The 23188-nt window shown below is 31.4% G+C and overlaps 1 protein-coding gene across 1 annotated transcript in view; it reads right to left on the bottom strand.

Moving 5' to 3' along the window:
* LOC125064538 (neurogenic protein big brain) overlaps positions 1 to 23188 on the bottom strand; it is a 71581-nt gene that overhangs the window by 38447 nt on the left and 9946 nt on the right. The window contains exon 2 of the mRNA XM_047671640.1: positions 22371 to 22497. Coding sequence (XP_047527596.1) covers positions 22371 to 22497 — 127 coding nt within the window. The remainder of the gene's footprint in view (positions 1 to 22370; positions 22498 to 23188) is intronic.

Genomic DNA, 23188 nt, shown 5'->3' with positions numbered 1-23188 from the left:
TTAATCTGTAACTTAAGGCATTTGTTATGAGGAGTTTAATTGGCAATACCACTATTGATAAAGTTTTATTTTTGTTTAATCGAATCCTTATTTTCCATACATAAAAATAGTAGAGCGTCGTAATTCAATTAAGGCTTTACAAACATGCTTTTTATTTTATACGCTTCAAGTTTAAAAATATCTACCGTATATTAGGTACTAGTTGACCTGCGGCTATACCCGCGTGAAAATTATAAAACCTAAAGCACACAAACAGTCAATGCCCCCCCCCCCGCTTTTTAACTTAAATGATTGAATTAAAAAGCCCGTGTCCTTCCCCGGGACTCAAACTATCTCCATATTAAATTCCATCTAAATCGGTTCAGCAGTTTAAGCGTGAAGAGGTAAAAGACTGCGCCATTTATAATATCAGTATAGATATAATGAAATTGAAATCAACGATGTTTTATCTGTAATGCCCTTCGTTCTTAGAAACAGACTTAAAATCCGATATTCTCATTAAAATACGAACTGTGTAAATGCAACAGACAGATCTTCTTCCATATTTATTATAGTAGTATGATGTACATATATCATGTGGAAATAGCTGAGTACGTGTTAGTGTTAGCAGTACTCAGTATGATAGCTTTCGCCACGTAGAAGACCTGTTATAGTAACATAATCGGATTTTCTCTACGATGTACTTTACTCAAATTAGTATTTTAATTTTTGAACCGATCCTACGTGTGGTATAGGTCATTAGGTACATGTGGACATAATCTATATTCAAATTCTTATAAACGATATAAAATAATATACTACACAGCACTTTATGCATTTGTGAGTGCTGGTATATTTACACTTTTTGCTGAGAGAAGAAATAAGGCCCAGAAGAAAAGAAAAAAAATGTACTTGCATATTAAATAACTAAACAAATGAAGGTCATTTAGAAGGCTTTATAAAGGAAAGGTGAAATCCATTAAAAACTTCCCTTATAATTAACTAAGATAAATAGAATTGAGCTTAATTAGTGCGAGTTTATCTTAATTTGAAACAAATAAAGTTTGGAAGTTGACTTATTTAGTGTCGCTTCTAACGAACTCGAGGGCGTTTGATACGCGAACTAACTTTAATATCATTTGGAGATGTATGTTTCAAGTGTGCTTACGAAATGAGATTTCTCTAAACCTCTTAGACAGACTTATCCAAGATTTACGACTAATGTTATATCCTTATTATCTGTTTTACACACGAGATTATTCGTATTCGATATAGAAACGAGTAAAACGGTAATTTTAGTGGATAGAGTGTTCATATTCATTCAATCGAAAAACGTAGATTCAAATCCGAGCTAAAGCTACATTGTTTCACGAGCTTAATTTCTTAGCTTAGCTCGAAAGAGTTGTTACTGAGTTTCTTGCCGATTCTTAATCGGTGGTAGCTTTACGGGTTTTTCAAATTCAACAATGTAATTCTATGACGATTCAAAAATGCTTTTATGAGACAATTTGAATAACGAATGTTTTGATTTGATTAACACACCCATACACACACACGCGCGCGATGCACACGGCGATGAAGGAAAACGCCCTAAAGATACGTTTTTTTAAGTATAATCCACCATATGTTCATTATATGGACCAGTAGCGGAGCTGCGTGGGGAAATAAGCTCCGTAACAGGAAAGTACGCCTTTGCCCAGCAATTTAATGTTACACACTTCAAGTGATAACAGCTCATATTACACGCCTACGTTTTTATTATTATGAAGTGTTTGATAAACTTTTAATAAAAATATCTTAAAAACTTGGTATAAAAATAAACGACCTTGCAAAAAATGTTTAAAAATTACCTAATAAATTATTTGGTCCAGTAATAATAACTTATAAAACATAAAGATTAAAATGTACTATTATTTTGGTTACTGTTTTTCGTTCAAAAGTAACTGACAGCAATTAGTTGCGAAATATATGATATCACTCTGAATTTTCTGTAATCAGATTTGTAATTTATCATGAACAAGAGAAAATATAAACAAACAACATCACTCATAAATTAGTTTGATGACGTCAAGCTGTCCCAAGATATTGGTTTGTAATTGGATGTTATATTAGACACAAGAAAGTTAGTGGATACGAGATATCCATCACTTTCAGAAAGGATAGCAACAGAGTAAGGTTCTGTAGAGCCTTTTCTGATGATAACTCGTTTTACCAATTGTACCCACCCAAGAATAAAAAATAATATTTTGACTCTAATCTAGTTTGATTATTATAAGACGGTGATCACAGGGCAAAGCATTTGCTAGTGTTAAGAATGTTTTGTGTGTCTTTCAACCTCTTTCCCACAATTAATGGCGATAAAAATAGATTGATTTTCTTCATGAAAATAAAAGACTACACCTCGTCATCGACATTCTACCTACAGGCACGGAGCGCTTGGCTTCTTTATTTCTCGTGTGCACAGTAAATGTGTGGAAGGTTCTACTGGCAGCAACATCTGGTTTTCTTAAGAACTATAATCCAATTATAATACTAACTGATCGACCCAACTTTACTCGGCTATATTATAAATTCAGTCATTCATGATTTTTGCGAAACTTTAACCGTTTACGAAGCGCATCCAAAGGAAACTCTCAAAAGGAATAATATTCCTCTGCTTTTGCAACATTTTTCATTGATACTCCACTCCTATTAAACGTAGTGTGATGGTATAAAACCTTTTCTCCTCAAATAATGTATCTTACAATATAGTAATTTTTCAAATCAGTCCCGTAGTATTTAGATTAGCGCGTTCAACCGAACAAACTCTTCAGTTTTATCATATCAGTATAAATTTGTTTTAAGAGCGGTGCTTTAAAAGGTAGTTGGCGTAATCTAGATAAGCGTCCTTCTATCTAGACTATATTAGCTGTTATAGTTAGTGCAAATGTGTTTGTGGTGAAATGTGAAACATATCGAGAAATATATAGCTCGGACGACCCAATCGAAATTAGCAGGTTCAGTTTCGGTGGAAACAAAATAAAGACACCCGGATTCAGCAAGCTCAAGTACAGTTTGGCTATATTAGGCACATCAGCGAATGACCTTTTACTTTCTAGAACAATCCAATAAAAATAATAAGTCAATACAAATTGTTTATGATTTCTATTCCTTAATAAAAAAAATATTATTACACACCCTGAACGAACTTTAACTGGGGAACTTAATTCAATATGGAATATTGGATAGATTTAGCTGTAACTCATATTTTGCACCGCAGATAACAAGGCTGACCGATTAATTTACGCCTGAGTGGAATGGAACAAAGGATTGCCTATCATGCACAGCGTTCTGAATTTAAACTCTACGTTATCATACATAAACCTTGGCTTTTTTTTATTTATGAAGTATAAAATATTATTTTAATCAAAATAAAGTCGCATTCAATAACTTCAGTACAAACAAACTCTATTAAGGATTTTATAATTGCTTTTTCATATTTAGGCCTGTGATGGACAATTTGATTACTAAAAACATTGTATACAGAATTATAAAATAAATTATTTAATAGTAATCATTCAAATATTTATTACATTGCATCTCTTTACTCTAAATAATCAAATGGAATGCGGGTAACCATGTGTGCTGAAAGTGGCTTACCTGATAATCTATCGTCCTACCCTAGTATAACTTTAAACTTTGTCTTGAAACAAGGATATATTCACAGATTTATAGTAGGCTAACTACCACAAGCCGTCTAACCAAGCGTGCACTAAGTTTTTCAAAACTAAACCATTGAACCGAATTTAGTGAAAATTAGTATACAGCCTACTTGAACCCCAAAGAAAAACAGACTATTTTATAGCTTAAGCCGACCCCAATAGAATACTAAGAATAACTAAACCCGCACTAAACTAGAATTTAATAAAAATTAATAAAGTATGTACTACTAGTGTTTTAAAAAAATCTATCACTTCATTTAACGTTATTCCAGATTTAGTATCGTTGATATGCGTAAAATGATTTCGCTTCAATCACACATCGATGTATGAGTACTTTTACGAGTACGAATACCACAGGGTTGTCAGTGTACCGCGGAGTACTTGCCATTCTTTAAACCGTCATTGATTTTAAATTCAAGAAAAATTAAAACAGTTGGACAATTAATTCGAAAATATTATATATTTAGTTATACTATGATTATGATTGGCATATAGTTTCGTATCTCGCAAACAGTTATCTTTTATTATTATTATTTAATTATTTCAGGACGGCAGACAGGTATATGTCAAACCTCATGGTACGTGGTCACCTTCGCTGATAGACACAGTAGCATATACCATACTTTTCTACCGTCAATGCACTGCTAATCACGGAATGTAAGATGTTAGGTACCTTGAACTTGTAATTGGCTGGCTCATACATACATCATCTACACAGCAATGCACAGTATTATCGATACTACTACTACTACTACTACATCATCATATCATCTACACAGCTATGCACAGTATTATCGTTTGGCGGTATATGGCACTTGGTTGGTACAAGCAGACGGACTAAGCTACAATTATACCTCGATATTAACATCAAAAACATGACTTAACATAAATTAATCTGACAACCTTAGCTCATGATAATATCGGAGAGAGTTTCAAACGTTTCCAACAGTTTTCCACAATAGCAACATGTGGCGGCACGTCCAATGAAGCGGTATATCGATCCGTGTCCCTATCGCGCTGAATACTGAAATTCATACACGATACTATGAATGAAAACTTCATTTAATTATCTACTTGAAGCGCTTGATAGTTCGCATCATATAAATGATTTCCACGCGCTAGTTTGATATCTTATATCAAACTATCGGTTTACCGGTTGAGTTAAACGAGTATAGAACATGATATATACTTAATAGAGTTTTTAAATGTCTATCTTTATTTTAAGCTGACTGACTTACGATTAGCCTATACCGAGGGGTTTAATAGGATGAAATTATGTACAGGAATTCTAAAGATTTTCATATGTTTGATGTTAAAATTAGGAAATGAGTATACAAAGCTCTATGATAATGAGCTCAATACAGACTTTACAGAAAAATCCGATGAGGATGAAACTCAGGATGTAAATTTGAAATTGGAAATCAATTTTTGAATTTCAGTTTGTAAGAAAGGAAAACGTCGTCAGTGTTTTCCGATAGGATAGTCCATCGTGTAAATATACTGTTAAATAAAGCGTATATTAGAAATTTGATTGGGTTAGTAAATATCGGATTCTATTGAAAATTTTGTCAATGAATATTACGCATTTATACATTAACTAGCTATCCGTCCCGGCATCACACGGGTACAATGTGGGTTATCCTTAAGAGATACACATACACCATTGATTAAGATATTGACTGTTGCTTCTCAATATATATTCTGTAATATTTTGTATGTACGGAAAAATATTATGTTTTTATGAGAAAATGTGATTCTCATAACATAGCTTGTGCGCGAAAGGTTACTATACAATTAGTGAGTTTATGTTTGATAGCACACCTTGGGAATGAAACGATTGCCTCCTGGCTGTTTCTACTTATATACAATTATGTATATAATTAATTTGACGTAAAAAAAAAGTCCCGCTGAGTTTCTTTCGCCGGTTCTTCTCAGGTCAGGGTGTTTTCTTTTTCCGAACCGGTGATAGTGTTTAATTTGACCATCAATAAGAAAGAGTAATACTTCTATATTGAATTAAGGAATTTGAGTTGAGTTGAGTTTCCTTCACCGCCGAGCACGAGATGAATTATAACCACTGGGCTCAGTATCATAAAGTATTAGGTATCATAATAATATAAACCAAGGATGGACAGAATTGGTTCATTTTAAATTCTCTAGTTAATTTTACAGAATATTTATAGTCAGTAAAATCAATATTTGGCCCATTACTAATACGAAAACCTAAAAAATGAAAACAAAACACAACATCTGGCGAACATGAAAAAAAAAACAAATAAAACGAATAAAGCGTAACCTTTGACATTAAAATCAACGAAATAAAATCCACCCAAACATAACATTAACTCAATTTACGGACAAACGCTCGCGGCCGTTAATTCTGTAGTCGCTTGCCGAGTTATCAGTTCCTTTGTTTAAGAACTTGGTATTTACTCCGAACTGTTTCGTCATTCTGTGGGAGCTTTTCTATCTGTTATAACAAAGTTGTGGTGATGTCTTCCGATTCATTATTCCAATAAAATAAATAAGGAATCCATTCATTAATTCATTATTTATTTTATTACATGAATTTTAATCTGGTGTATAATTCTATCTATGATTTTTTATTATGATATGATAGATCTAGATAATATTAATTATAATTATATTGGTAATTAAAGTTAAAATTTGAAAAGAGCATTTTGTTATAACTAAAAAAGGGTAAAAATTCTTATTTATGTAAGCTGGCAACACTTTTAATTAATAACTTTAAATTAATGAATAACAATTATAAGCTCATTTTCTAAAAAGATAATGTCGTTAAGATATCAAAATCAAAACGACTATCATGAATGTTCACTCAAGTCTCGAGCCCTTTAAAAGCGGGGTTGAAGTAGGCACTTTTATTGTTAGATCGTTGAAAAGAGCACTTTAGAATATACTTTTGTTCCTAAACCTTCGTATGTAACTATAAAAGTAGTCTCGCATCAGACCCGTAGGAGATTTTGTGACGTACAATTTCTATGTCAAGAGGCAGGCTGACAAAGACGTAGCACTAGTGATCCTTACCTATAGATATCGCGCTAGCTTACAGTATTTTATAAATCTGTCACAATTTTAGTGTAATATAAAGTAACAGCCTGTTAATGCCCCACTGCTGGGCAAACTTTCTCAAGAGGAGAGAAAAATCGGTGTTCAGCTTTATGGCAAAACATGACGTGAACTTTATCCATAAATTAAGCCTATGAAATTTATCAATCATTTTCCGGCTTCGAACCCACAATCTTCGTTTAAGATGTCAATAATATCCGACTTTTAAGTCATTGGTATTTAGGATTTTATATTAGTGGTTTTGTTTATGTCGATTCTTTTGTGTACTGTGTGTGTGTATAATTTCCAAACAAAAACAAGCCTGAAAGAACGAAAATGAAATATACTCAATACTAGAAAAATAATAAATTAGGAGGACATAAGATGGTATACAACACATTTTGCTTAACAATTGAACCACTTTAATAATTGAAACTAAATTGCTTGATTGGTAATCACTATGTTGCTCGTAAAAGTAATTTTTCAATTGAATTTTGTAAGTCAAGTAACACAAAAATTTTTAATATACATATTACGGCTGTTAGTACAAATTGTCATTTAATAATAATGAATAAAAAATAATATTATTTTTTATTATTAGTAAGTAACTAATAATAAAAAAGGTAAAGTAAGTATTGTCCCATCTAAAAAAGACATAATAATAATATCCTTATTTTGTCTGAAATAGCTTTTTTAATGAACAATAAATAGGCTTATGCTTGACCTTAATCATACCTGTAAGTACAAATTAAGTCTTATACGGGACAAGTTACAATTCTTTGATGTTTTTTTTAATTTTTTCTTAACGATTCGACTACGATAGCGATGATAAAATTATTATTAATATATCTACATGGGTTTATTTTCAGCCAGCAAAACAAACGAAATTTAAACATTATAATTTTAAGATCAAACATTATAATGCTCACGATATATTCAATTATGAGCAGGCAACACATATACATTTTACACATACATTTTTAACATATTCAGAGAATATTATCGGCTTCTATTTTTAAAATTTATCAAAATAATAATGCATGAACTTTTCACGTGATACAGTTGAAAACTAGTTAATGCTAATGACTTCCGCAGCACATTACGAAATTTAGAATGCTGAATGCAAGACCTACTTCCAACGAAACTTCACATGCATTCATATCCATGCTACGAGTTTGTTATTATTGTTGTTTATTGTGAAACAAACTGGAAATGTTTAACTGTCTCATTTATGAAAACATATCTCGTGATAAACATAAAAATTGACTACACAACATTATTTATTTTTCAAAAAATCTCAACGTATAACGTGATCAGCGATTGAAAGATTGATGATTGATGGGATGTTTAGTGATATTACTAAACATTTTATTAAGATTTTATATAACAAATCTTTAGTTTTGGGTTATTTGAAAATTCTTTGATTGTTCTGTTATTTATTCTAGACCCTAACCATATGACGGCGTTAGTTTGTATTAGAAACCTTTTTTTCTTAGTTTATTTATAACTTGAGACGCTTGATGCAAACAAAAATGATAGGCTTTGCTCTGTGAACCCTAACAAAAAGGGATAGGATAATGATATTCATAGCTTATGTATTATATTTGTGTTTTTCTGAACGAATGTTAGAGACAACTTGACAGTAACTCATGGCTTAAAATTCCTACCGATAGAAACGTTTTTCGTCAATTGAAAAGTCCGAGATAAATTTCAAACAAATTTAAAACTTGAAAAACATAGAAATGCAATCGTTTTTAGGCCAGTGACCATAATGGATCCACGTGTAGTCGATACAGTATTCGTCTACGATTTACGTATTATGCGCCGTAAGTTGCTCAGCACGTTGCGCTAAAAAAGAATGAAACTAAGACAATCAACAGTAAACAATGTTATCACAGCCTATTCTTAAAATGAAAAGGATAAAGAATAGAAAAGGATCAGAGATGCGTATGAATAGCCATCATATGAGATGATAAAAGACACATCGATCAATTTATCAACAAAGGTTTCCCACCTTTCCGCACTCTATTGTGTCTTGAAAAATATTATGTCTATAAGCACACACATATACACGCAGAAAAATTAAGCGCTCATTTATAACCTTGGTTGCTTATCATCTATATTTATATTAGTAGTGGTTTCTAGTCCGTAACAGTTCATTAATGACCTGTTGCTGATTTCAGATTTGTCGGTGCATTATTGGGGCGTTTTATGGCTTTCACCCACACATATATCGATATTTATCAGATATTTCAGCTCTAAATCCACATTGTGTATGTCCGGAAATATTTTTTCCTGTTCATACCAGCCAAGATTCAGAAAGCCAAAACGACCCAATTCGATGCATAATGCACCACTTATAACGCTTACATTGATGCACACGCACGAGACTGCTCAGCGAGCTTACAGTAGCTCGTGTACTCAGAGCATAGAGAGAAAGCCTTATTAGCCCAGAAGTGAAACATTTAGAAGATTTTTTAACTTTTTTATTCGCAAGTATAATCCATATAAAATAGAAAATTCCGTTTATTTTACGTGTCATCTATATACTATTTACAAGGGTTAAATAAAATTGCTTAATTAATATTCAAAATAATTGGTAAGAGATTATTTGAATAAACTTTGAATGAGGATTACCATAAACATTTTAGTTAAATTATTTAAAGCAATACGGGGTAAGGGAATAAATCACGTGAATTCAAGAGCGCTTTATATTCATAGAGCAATATATATGCTCGAAATATGTATAACTTTAGTGTCATATTACTTCTTTACAAAACGTATCTGTCATAAAATTCACCAGAACATTCAAATCCTTTGTATACGATATATCTTTGTAAATCTTTGAGAATTACGCAAAGTTTGACAGCTTGAAATTGAGCAGGTGTAGCGAATAAGCTTTTACTTATATATAAGCAACCTATATCATTGCAAAAAGTTTATTTCATTGTTACAAATAATTACTAAAAGAGCGATGAATTACAAATGATTTAAAATGTTGAAATGTGATTTGCGAGGTAAGTACTGTAATAAATATTACAATAAGCCTTTGCTTAAAATACACGTGCGTTTAAAAATAACGTTATTAACGATATATTATTTATGAATTTGGATACATTATTTTGATACAATTGGTGCATACGATTTTGATTACAGTCATAAAAATACACGTGTATTATAAAATTTTAACTCGGCTTTCTCATTATGTAATAGATTTTTTTTTTATTTATAAACTTATAGAGTTTTATTCTAAAATATTAAACCATCGCTTAATTAAATCAGATGACAGAGTTAAAAAAAATATATATATAAAACTTATTTTTAAAATATATATAATGACATAGGACTAAAAAGTTTAAGACCTGCTATTTCGTTTAAAACGATATGGCCGCTACAAAAGGGTGTATGGAGTCTACAGGCATATGTCTGTAGAGGGGATACACGTGCGTAAGCGCAGCCTGCACGTGTGCCCATCTGCCGCAAGTTCAGTGCACTTTGGAGACCCTTAAGATATTTTAGAATTTAGATAATGAAGTGTTAAACAAAGACGTTAGACGCGATAAATTGTAAAAAATTAAACTAATTTTGTTTTCAATTCATAACTTATTTAAAAAGTTTTGCTCACATTTTGCTTGTGAACATAACTTTATAAATCTCGAAAATAGTAGTCAATTACTTTTATGATCTGTAAAAAAATATATAAAGATTTTATAACATTTATTTACGAATATAAACATATAACCACAAAGAATCTAAAATAAACAAATATAATGTTATTTAGCAGGAAAATATGAAGACCGACTCTTATTTCGTATTCACCATTTGATCAAATACATAGATATATTTTATTTTCGTTAAAACGTACCCAAATAATTTACATACAGCATGTAATATTATTTCAAATAATAATGAATGTATAAAAATGTTATAATCACGTTGTGGGGTATATTTCTGACAGCTCTTTCTCAAATGGCTTTGTAACTAACGAAGCGAAAATTTCGACTCACTGGTGCATTGTAAGTTTCACGAAATTCAAAACTTATCTAGAATCCTCGACCGTATTTACCCGCAGGGACGTGTTTTATAATAGTTCGTACTCTTAGTGTGAATGAGTTTTCATTTCTTTAATCTAGCTCTAGTTAATATCGTCAGAGTTAAAACTGTCGATAGGACCCTAGAGGACATTAGCGAGCTTTTTCCATTTGTTCGTAAGTTCTCTTTTTTGAGGTATCGATCGCTCTGTTGTTGAGCTATGTTAAACAATAACAATTAATAATCTTAATCTTAGTTGTTCGTACAAAGTATTATAAATGTTTTTTTATGCTTACTCTTTGAGAGCCGAGATGGTCCAGAGATGGGAACACGTGAAACTTAACCTACGATTGCGATATCAAACCAAACAAACTATAGCAGACGAACCGTCATCCCACAGTTATCCCCGAAAGGTGAATTAAAAAAAATTTGCCTATGTCCTACAACACAAACTATTTCCATACGAAATCTCATCTAAATCGATTGAGCGGTTTACATGTGAAAAGGTACATAGTTACATCCACCTTATAAATTTCGCTTTAGGCGGTGAAATAAATCATTTTGAGGATAGCAAGTCTTCCACAAGTATATCTAGCAACATAAAAGTTGAGGTTTTATTCCACAAGTGGGATATTTAAAAGATGTTCCTGTACTCTATATATTCACTGCACGTTGTCAGTTTTTAATTAGAAGATTAAATTTCGAACATCAAACTGCAGCTGTTACGTTTAGTTTTGAGAATACTACTTTTATTTGTTCAATGGAACTGCGAGTTGTGTTTATTTAGATTACTGACATAAAGTTAAAATTGTTGTTTCCAACTCTTGTTTTATTCATTTCACGGTTTTGCTCGCTAATTGAAAACTAACTTGAAATTTTGAAATGCATATGTATATATAGTATAATGAAAGTTATATTTTTAAATTATTTCGTTTCTTAGTAAATGACAAATACTGGTCAGTGCGTATGGTTCAACAAAAAAGGTTGCATTATTTTTTTATTTTTTTTTAAGAAATTTTACAAGCATATCAGAATGTCAACCTTGGCAACTTCTATCCAGATTTATTGCGTACATTTACACTATGACTCACATTTTAACACGGCAGGTAATTTTTTTTTTCTCACAATAGGTGTAGCAGCTTTGACAAATGGAAAGAGCTTTTGTAAATGTAACTAACACAATGGTATGGAGCAGGTGTTCAGTAACAATGACGAGTAATAGTAGTGTCGTATTCCAAATTGATTTTTTGGCGTGTCCATGTGAACCTTACGTCAAAAGCAATATATTCATGAAACAGATATATGGATACTTAGACTACTAGATAATTTTGACACTTGTTCTAATATGTCTTATCCTCCTCTCATGTGCCTATTGTTTTTTATAACTTCGCCAAAAGAACAGCACATTCAACAGCTAGGAAGATTAGACATGAATATGGTAACACAGTACAAACAAAGAGTCCCAACAAACATCAATATGCTCTGTAAAAATATTTCTGTAAGCGAGTATCGAACTAGTGGCAAATAGCACAGCCGACATATATACTTATCAAATGAAACTATAGATATATAGCCGTATTATAATTTTGAGTAATTTGTCTCTTAAAATATATCAAACGCTATAATTCAATGTGATTTTTAAATTAACAGACAATTCTCACCTCAGATACAGGCATTAACACGGCAGGTGAAAAAGTCGACCATCTTTGATCGATCTTTGTATACATATATGTATATATTCAATCCAAACGTTATATAAGTGTGCGGAATTAATTAAATGCATATGTAATAAATATGAATGTAAGATTTGATTGACTAATATAGTTTGAGTATTAATTAATAAATCTACATATATATGGATGATCAGCTTTTGGAATTCCTTACCATTCGACCAAATACATTTTATTGTGCGATTTTACTGCTCTCCCCCTTCGTCGTGTCATGAACTAAAAATAATACGAACTAACTTGAAATACTTATGACTTTTCTTAATTAATTACTATATTAATTTACGTGGTAATTTATAGTATAATTTGATTATCTCATTCGATAACAATTTAAACTATTTTAAATTTATTATTATTTTATTTTAAGTAAAGCTCAAAGAAGCGGCTTTTTGCCTCAACAATAAACGGATCTCGCATTGCACAAGTCTGCTTCACTCGATAATCTATTAGTCATATATTATGTTTATTCGACATTATTAATTATGGTAAAACTAATTTATAAGTTAATTAATAAAGGCGAAAGTGGTTTTACGTTTTCGTGCGTATAAAAGGGAAAACGTGGGAAAGTGCGTACAGACATTGAGGAGTTTTTGGGCTCACACCACCGTGCTGCTTCAATGCAACTTATATATAGATAATAAACAGTTAAAATAAGTGTAGTAGGATGATTTATCCAATGTAGTCTTCACAGTACAAAGACATGAGCCACCTGGCCATAAGTCTAGCCTACCATTCAAGTAGACACTGGCTTTGTAAAACGTTATTCAATATATGGCCCTTATATTATACTCCAAAAATATTTTGCGTTGCTGTCGGTAACAATAGCAGGGTCTAGCTACCTGCTCTGAACCATGCAATTTGTATACAAACACCAAAGAGATCATTTTAATTGTTGTTCGTGAATTTATATAAGTAAATACTTATTAGGTTTGTTTATTAGCCATCATACTTGGAACCTACAGACAGTAATTATTATGCTATTAAGCGGCTTATTCGAGTTATATCCAGTAGCTTTTAGCTTTTGGGTTGGAATTCCGGCTAAATTAAAAGTTGTCGGATAATAATTAGTAGTAGTAGTAAGTAGTAGGGATAGTAAGTTATTTTTTAAGCCGAGGTCAGTATGACATTTGAGGAATTATGACGTCCATAGGGAGTCTCGAGGGAGACCAGCCAACTACGCAGGACACAATATAGTGCACAAGTGTGACCCCCATGTCAAACGCCGTGCTTTTACTAAGACAATCCCAATAACTTCTTTATCAGCCCGACCTAGGGTTTGAACTTAGCCCCTCGAAGTCTACTGTCTTATAATATCTAGACAAATGAAGCAGTCAAGTTAGCATTTTAATATCAGCATTAAGGATATTTTTAATATTTATTTTCATCGGTAAATGGGTATTATTTATTTGTGTACAGTAATATTTTATTACAGTTTTGCAATAAAGCAAAACCACATTAAAACATGAATCTGAAATTATATTAATATTAGATAACTTAGTGACGATTAGTTTTAAAACTCGAAATTTAATGTTAACGAGCTATCGATACACAAAAACTAAGTTATTTGTGGCTCACACCTGGCTTCCGGCTATTTTTTTGACGACTGCGTGCAGATGCGGAGAATAGATTACTGTAAAACACTTTTGTTTCTTACTAACTTATATTCTTGACGTGTCGCCTGGGTGGAATTTTAATCAGTTTTCAAAATCATCTAAATATTGCAGGTTTCAAACGCGAAGCGGCGTAGTATGTGTTATTATCGCCACAAAATATAATAATAACACAAAAAATTCAACTTCAAATAAAAGTATTAAGTAAGCAAGTTCGTTCTTTGCAATGTCTTTGTACCTGTTTGAAATTCATTAGAAGATTAGTCAGCAGAAACAGGTACTGACGGTGGTTGGGTTACGACTTAATTGTGTATACTTGTACACTGTTAATGTTTATTAACTTAGCTATTAGAACGTTATTGCTTGCACTCGTTATGGAATTGTTTTAAATATTTGCTTGTGGAACATCAAATATTTATTTGAAATATTTAATTTTACGTGTCTTTTGGCATCCCGCCAATAGGTGGACAATCGACTTATAAGTAAAAACATCAACATCTAAAGCTGTTAGCCTGTAGATGTTCCACTGCTGGGCTAAGGCTTCCTCTCCCTTAGAGATGAAGTTTAGTTTAGGAATTGATACCTGTTGGATACACGTGTGGCTAAATTCATTGAAATTAGACACATGCAGCAGACTTTCTCACCTTTTTCCCCAAGTGCCGAGCAGATGAATTGTAAAAACAAATTAAGCACATTAAGATTCAGTGGTGTTTGAGTGGGTTTGAACCCGCAATCATCGGTTAAGAAGCATATCGTGCCAACCTAAAGATTTATTTCTTAATTATTTTATTATTATTGAATTGTACTATAAGGATTATTTAATATCATAAAAGCCGTCACGAAACTGAAATAAACTGTATACTAGAAGTATTTAGATTATATTTAAAAAACCATGCAAATAGAAAATAATATTCAGCTTTAATTAATATATTGCGAATGATTAATTAATTCTTCTTTAGCATAATATATTAGCATATTTAATAAATATGTATCTTTTTTTAGCATTAGCAGCCTGTAAATTTTCCCACTGCTGGGCTATAGGCCTCCTCTCCCTTTGAGGTTCTCCTCAAAGGGAGAGGAAGGTTTGGAGCATATTTCACCACGCTTCTCCAATGCAAGTTGGCGGAATACAAATGTGGCAAAATTTCGTTGTAATTAGAGATGAATTATAAACACAAATTAAGCACATGAAAATTCAGTGGTACCTGCCTGGGTTTGAACCATAAATCATCGGTTAAGATGCACGCGTTCTAACCACTGGGCCATCTCGGCTCTTAATATGTAATTATATTATATATATTATAAAACATGATTATATACAAACAGACACGATAATAATGCACAGCATTAATTGTTGTTACGGTTTATACGAATCGTAAACGTTCTTGAAATAACCGAGTTGTCTGCCCTTCTCGGCAGATCCGACATTCCGAACCGGTAATACAGCCAAGAATTGTGGTGACGATTCACATTTACCTGTTGTTATTCGATTAAACATATTTCATATAAATTATTAAAAGACGAAAAAATATGAGTATTATTATTTTTATTTTGTAATCGAATTGAAATAAGTTCAACTCTGCACAGTATCACAGTCTGACGCCTCACACAAAACCAGTCCATTAGAGTAAAAGCGAAGACTATATAAAACGTCTTTCTGTAAATCCTCCATGTATCGATATAAAATATGAAATTCTTTTTTGATCGAACACATCGAATAAAAGCTCCGGCTCATAAAATCGGGTATAAGCCGGTATTCATGATAACGCTAATACTTTTGAATGAAATAAAGAACGTTCGTAAAGTCGACCAGGTAACCGTACGAGTGCCCTTCCTTATTAGGGCAATCGGATCTCGAGGGATTTTCGTTTTCCTATCCGAGGACCGCTGTTTTCATATTCTTATCAGAGACGGGACTTCAGCTGGGTTACACGTATGTATGTATATCTATTTTTTGTAGAAAACTTTCATTGCGTACGTAAGATCAACAGTGTACATGATCTGAATCTGCTAAAGTAAGTTCTGAACGTTGAATGACTTGTATAACTTATTGATATAATACAGTGTGTATTGTTAGGTTTTTATATCAAAATATCAATCCGTAATAGAACAGGATATAGGAATCAGCACCCCCTCCTTGTGAAGAGGGGAAGCCTTAGCCCAGTGGTGGGATAATTACAGGCCGTTAATTATATTTATAATAATATTATAAATGCGAAAGTAACTGTGTCTGTTTGTCTGTTTCACCGCCAAACCACTCAATTTTATGATATTTCTATTAAGAAAGCCAAAGGAGTCCTTCCTTTAGGCTACTTTTTTAGCCACTAAGCCCAAAAACGCGAGGGTAGCCACGGACGCCCACTAATTATCTATATATTCTAAGATTTATATTATTAGATATTTCACTTGGTGGTAGGGCTTTGTGCAAGCCGGTCTATGTAGGTACCTCATCGGATATTCTACCGCCAAATAACAGTACACTGTATTGTTGTGTTCCGGTTAGAAGGGTGAGTGAGCCAGTGTAATCACAGGCACAAGGAATATAACATCTTAGTTCCCGAGGTTGGTGGTGCATAGGTGATGTAATGAATGGTTAATATTTCTTACAGCGCCTTTGTCCATGGGCGGTGGTGACCACTTACCATCAGGTGGCCCATATGCTCGTCCGCCAACCAATGACATAAAAAAAAAAAGATTGCTGCTTCTTAGATAAGATTCCTTAGTTTCACTTCCAATAATGTAACAAATGACATACAAAACTCTTGAAAATATTTCTAGTGGAAACATCCGTATTTTTTTAATACATACTAAATAATATTATATCAATTTAACAGCTGCTTTTGCAACGTGATCGATTCAAGACATCACTATAGTATTATACTATCATATAAAAAGAAGTTTTCAGTTCTGTAATCTATCATAAACTTTTTTTTTTTTGAAAAATAAAACTTTAATAAAATTTATGTTTTATCAATCAAGGAGAACATCGTGACTAAGCACGCACGTGTCGGTTGGTTTCTGCCACATTTGTGCTCCACCAACCTGCTCCTCAAAAAGAAAACCTAGTAACCCAGCAGTGGGCTTTTAAAGGCTATTACTTTATTTTGATATTAGACGACCGTTCTAATAATAATATTAAATAGATAATCTTATTCGAAAAGAAATTGATATATAATGTAGACTGAATATAAGACGAAAACTTCAATTGTTAATTTGAAAATGATTATCTTAATCTTGATTATCTTATAAACACGTTAAAACGACCAACACATTAACGTCTCTAAATAGATGGTTAAAAAGAAAAAAATCCACTATCGAAAATGTAATTCCGATGGAATTCATACCTTTGAAGCGAACATTAAATTATAGCGCCCTAAATATACCCAGCAGATGCACAAATATAACTGGTGTTACGACTCCTCGGAAACCTGTTCATATTGCATTTATTTTTTTAAAAACATGTTACGGAGTTTATTCGCTTAAACAAAATTACTGTTTTAACTTGCCCTGTAACTTTGCCCGTGTGCATTTTAAAATTATGTTAATGTATGTCTTTAGGTTATTAATTAATCTTTTTATTTTTCATTTTTATTCATGCTAATGTAAACTTTTACGACGAACACAAAAATGAAATTGTTTTATTTATTTTTCTCTAACTATTTTATATAAGACATTTGTAATCTATTTGTTTGTGTTTTTAAATTTCATAATAAATGCAATGATAAATTTATCCTCTGCTATTTTAGTCTTTTAAAACAATAATGTACAAACACAACCGACGTCCCATTTCTCTGTATTAAAATTTGTATATATTACCTTTACGCCTTTAATTTCACTTTATTAGCTGTATATTAATATCTTTCAACGAATATGTACAGTAAACTTGGACCTGTATTTTCTACATGAACAATATGTTACCAAATCGATTGATGTAAACCTATAAACCAATTTGGCAGTACAAAAATATAGCTCTATCTCTTTTTCACGTGTGAGGTCGAAAAGGATAGCAAATTTTGTAGGTTTGTCAAATTGCGTTAATTAACAGATTGTGATCAACTTTACTAACGGCATAAAAAACAAAACGTTGAAACTTCTCAAGGAATTTCTTAATTTATGTAATTAAAAGTAAAACGAGTGTTAGAAGCTGATACGATCAAAAACCCAAGGAAGAACATCAAACTTGTAAGAGATTTAATATGTAGAATATCGTTGAGCTGTTGACGCTTAAATCATTGTAGGCGTAACAGATTTATGTAATTTCTTTTTTCGAAATGATTGTCGTTTTTATTTTTACTATCAATAAATAAGTTAAATGCAACATGCTAGTGCAATGTATGTTTAATATTGAAATTATATTCCAATTTAATGTGATCAGAACTTTGAATTTGAGTTTCATATATTATCAAACATTAAACTTTTTTATTTCACAAAGGAAGTACATCAATGCTTTTACATCATACGTCAGATAAAATTTTATACAAAATGTCAAATTGTACAAACACTTCAATCATCAAAACCAACATAATAATCTCGAGTAAACATGTCAAATTATTTGAACTCGTCGAATGTGTAACTAATATCGAAACATCAGACATGTTCAAACACGATTGTATCGATACTATCGGATCGATAAACATCGGAATCAGTATCCAGGTGATTGCATGTAAATAGCAAAGAAATCTAAAATTTCAGTTTCCAAATGCGTTGTTAACTCGGAAGGACTTTATGAACGGAATTTTTAAATTTTAGAATACTTACATGACTTTAAATTTATGAATGCTTAAATTTTCGAATAAATATCTAATTTGAAATTGTTACGTTTATATTTGTCGGCTAATCAAAATGATAGCAGCATTTAAAAAAAAATAAAAGCATATATTGTTTATAGTTAAAACTTGATCGAAGGTTATACTTTTAATGGAAAGCTATTGTACGATCAACAGCGACAATTTACATAAATGTCACTTTTGTACATATTTAGCAAAAAGTAGTTTAATATAGTTTATAAAAACTGTCATTAGAAGAGTTGCGTTTATCCCAATCTTCTAATACAAATATTACTAATCTTTCGATCATAAATAAGATAATTTAAGTAAATAATAACAGTCCATGCTTTTGAACTTTGTCCAATGATTTGTCACGTTACCGAAATCGATCGAAAAACCCTACATGAATGTTAAAACATTTAAAAAATATACGAGTTTGGCTTAGAAGCATCTTTATTTGTAAGTATAATAATATGTATATTACACTGTGTTCCGGCTTGAAGAATAATTGAGCCAGTATAATTGCAGGTACAAAGTGTTAATAATATTTCTAACACTGTCTAAGGGTGATTTGAACCACTTAACCTCGGGTGGCTCTAATAAGCCCACATCCTATGCCGATTTAAAAATATATTCAATTCTAAAAATCGGATTGTAAGGCAATAAAACGCCCAAACTCATTCTACTTTTACTGATTAAATTAAGTGTTGACTTTTCCAGGTTGCTGTCGTTTGAGCGGACGAAAATTTCCCGTCGTCACAAATTTAATTAGACTTTCAGCCTAAAATATTTTCATATAAATCCACTTAATTAAAGTATTCGCCTTCATCCTTTTTATATTTAGGATCATTAAACGTAATTGCCTTTTTTTAGACAAATTGAGTGTTTCTATTGATATAATTATATTTATAATTTGAGTTTAACTTAGCAACAATCTTATACTAAAAGTTACATTTTCCGTGTATTACTTTTACCTAAATATAATTATTTTAATATTTTGCTATTTCGCTGATGGTTATGATTACGTAAGTATTTTCAATTAAAAATAATGTAATGGACATTACGTTACCATACGCTACATTTTCTAACTACCTACGTAAATATATGAATGTATCGTAGCACGTGCCATTTTATTATATTTAATATAACAAGGCTAAAAAGTTTGTAGAAAGTGCTTTATCTCTAATCTAGAATTTAATTAAAAATTCATTTCGTAAGATAACACTTTTTTGAGACATATCATGGACTATTTAACGACCCACAGAACACAGACCGACGAAACAGTATATAGAGCGCTAGTAATATATATTAAATTCCATTGAATCGATTCGTGTCTCTATAAAATCTTCTTTATTGGGTAAAGGTAATGAGACAGACGCTGATAATTGGCAGCCTTTATTACCGGTGCTATTCGGAAAATTGGAAAGAAGTATCGTTATTGCTAGTTACGAATGGAAAAACGATTCCAAATCAATTCTATTCTGAAATGAACTTCCTTGAATTAAAACTCAGTCAACTCAGGCGCATAGAAAACCCTCGGGTTTTTATGCGTCTGTTTTATGTATCCCTAAAGTTTGCTAGCTAGTGATAAAGTTTCGGAATACCTCCAAAATATTTTCTTGTTTATAATAATGAATTTCTTGCTCGGTGCCAAAGACAACCATCGCGACGAAACCTACATTTAATAGAAAACATTCAACATAAGGTCACATTTGTATGTTTGTTTACAACCTTTAAAGAATTATTATGTTATCTTACCACTAAATTTTACACCATTTAACACCGCCTAATCAAATAAAATGAAATTTATATTATTATTTATTTTATACTGAGCATAAAATGTATGTATGTATGTATGTATGAATTTTAGCAAAATACAAATATATAATATATTTTTATAAATTATTGAAGATACTCGCAGCGTAGAAATACATACACATTCATAAAATAATAAAAATTAATGTAATAAATATGGGTTTTACTCGAATATAGTAAATACTCAAAGAGCTAGTTTAATTTCATCTCTGGAGTGTGTGTTGTTTTACGCAAAATAATAGAATCTTCGAGGGTGGTAGTGGGAAGAGCTCGCTGCTCGAATTTAGTTTGTTTACGCTAAATCCTCTCATTTGACTTTGAAATAAGCAATTGTTCTGATTAAATGTTTAAATATTTACCTAAAAAAATCTCAGTAGCCTCATGAATACACAATTTTAAGTAAGTTCATTTACATTTGTTTAAATATATTAAAATTGAAAATGTTCTATTTATATTTTATAATAACTGAAAATGTTATTCTCTTCATTTCTCCAATAGACTTAAGTGATAAACTATAAATAAAAAATGTCAGTATTTGCCCAAACTATACAACCGATCATGATGTAGTTTTGTTAAATGCGTTGCCAGGTATCAGGTACCCACGGGACACCTCTCGGAAACTATTATAATAAAATTCAACGACAACAAAAACTATTCACTATATTGTTATGATAATTTAAAAAATCATACTAAATTGTTTTTCTGAATTTATACCTACGCCTCATTTTCGTCAACACCGTAAAAAAAGTATATTAAATATTTGAACTCAGAACCAACCAATGAGAAAGAGCAGACATTGGAATTTTATGAATATGACGCTGAAAATTTCCACAGAGTTATTCCCGCCCTATTTAAATGTAACCTAGTTTTATTCACACTAGCTGTATGTCCATTTATGGTATTATTACTCTTAATGAGTGCATGGACTTTTATGTAGGAGGCCTTCGGAGACTCTTTAAATTTGGTCCTTTTCAAAACATACTGAGTTTCAATATTTTACGAAAATAAAGACCGAAACTATATATGCGTAAGAACCAATAAAATATAAAACAATACTAAATAAATAACTTATACATTAATTTTTTATCATGTTTTAAAGATAATTTAAAATATACAATGGTTCTAGAAACATTTATTTGAGCATAGTTATTCGTGCTTCATTAATATCTCAGCATCGCGTATCAGTAGATAGTAGCCCTGCGCCAATATCCTGATAAATTATTTGAGTGAAAAACTGCAATTTAAATGCAATTCGGCTATTTCCATCTGATCGATGTTTTTTTTTATCGGATTGAATAATGGCCTTCTATTGAGTTATCTTTAATTAAATCCGTTTCAAACAAAAACATTTCACTGTCAAACGTTTTTAATACCGTTTTGAAATTTAAATACTTATATTTATAATATTGAACGAGTACATTAATGTAAAATGTACATGAACATATAAACTTTGTACTTTTATAATTATAATATGTATATTATAATTATAAAAATCTTTGAAAATTTGCATTAAAAATGGAATTCGTATCTTCTACTTATTATTATGTCGATTAAATACAACTTATATACTTTTTGTATAGAATAGCTTGTTTAATTATTATTTTATAAATAAATATATTATAATTAAAAATTAACCTTTTTTATTCAGTCTACATAGATTTCAACACTTACCCGTATATAGCAGCAGAGCCGGCTATGGCGCCTCCACACTGTGCAGCCACGTACAGCGCCGTCCGCAGCGGCGATACTCGACGTCGTACGCACAGTGCTACGGAGACCGCAGGGTTCACGTGAGCGCCTGAACCAAAACAAAAAATAAAATAAAAACGAAGTCAATTTTAGACATTTTTATAGCCCTGTTACACGAACTTTGGAGACATATTGTTTCTTATGCATATAATAAAAAAAAATCTAATTAAAATGTTGCTAATAATAATCTACTATATAACAAAATTTGTTTTTTCTTCTCCATATGCAAAATGTGTAAAAACAAATGTACTCTCAAATGAGAACAAACTTTAGTATATACCCATAACAGTTTTTCTCGGTATTACTATAGATGCTAAGTCACAATGGAACCCTACATTAATGGATTGGCGAGTATACTCAGCTCGGAAGCATTCGCGGTAAAAAAATAAGAATATCAAGTCATGTGAGTATCCGTATGGCTAACCTTGTATTTTAGTTATTTCTTAAGTAATGTCCTATGGTACTCTAATTTGAAGTACTCGATGGAGCTGATATCAATCTTTATCTTGCAGAAGACTGCTATTAACTTCTTGTTTATTTGCTAATGTTGTTTTTATACAAAAAATAATGTTTCGCTCGATTCTCATAATAGATAATGTATTTTGGTAAAACATAACAATATTGCCTATAATTTGAGACCTATAACAGTTACAAACTCACTAGCTCTTGACCCTAAATACACGCGGTTAGTAATTATTTCGAATGAAAATGAACTAGTTTTAAATCAGAATTCTACAAAA

This window comes from Vanessa atalanta, chromosome 1 (assembly GCF_905147765.1).
Source record: "Vanessa atalanta chromosome 1, ilVanAtal1.2, whole genome shotgun sequence".
NCBI lineage: Eukaryota > Metazoa > Arthropoda > Insecta > Lepidoptera > Nymphalidae > Vanessa > Vanessa atalanta.
Note: the sequence above shows the minus strand (reverse complement) of the source record. Positions and strands in the feature narration are given on the sequence as shown.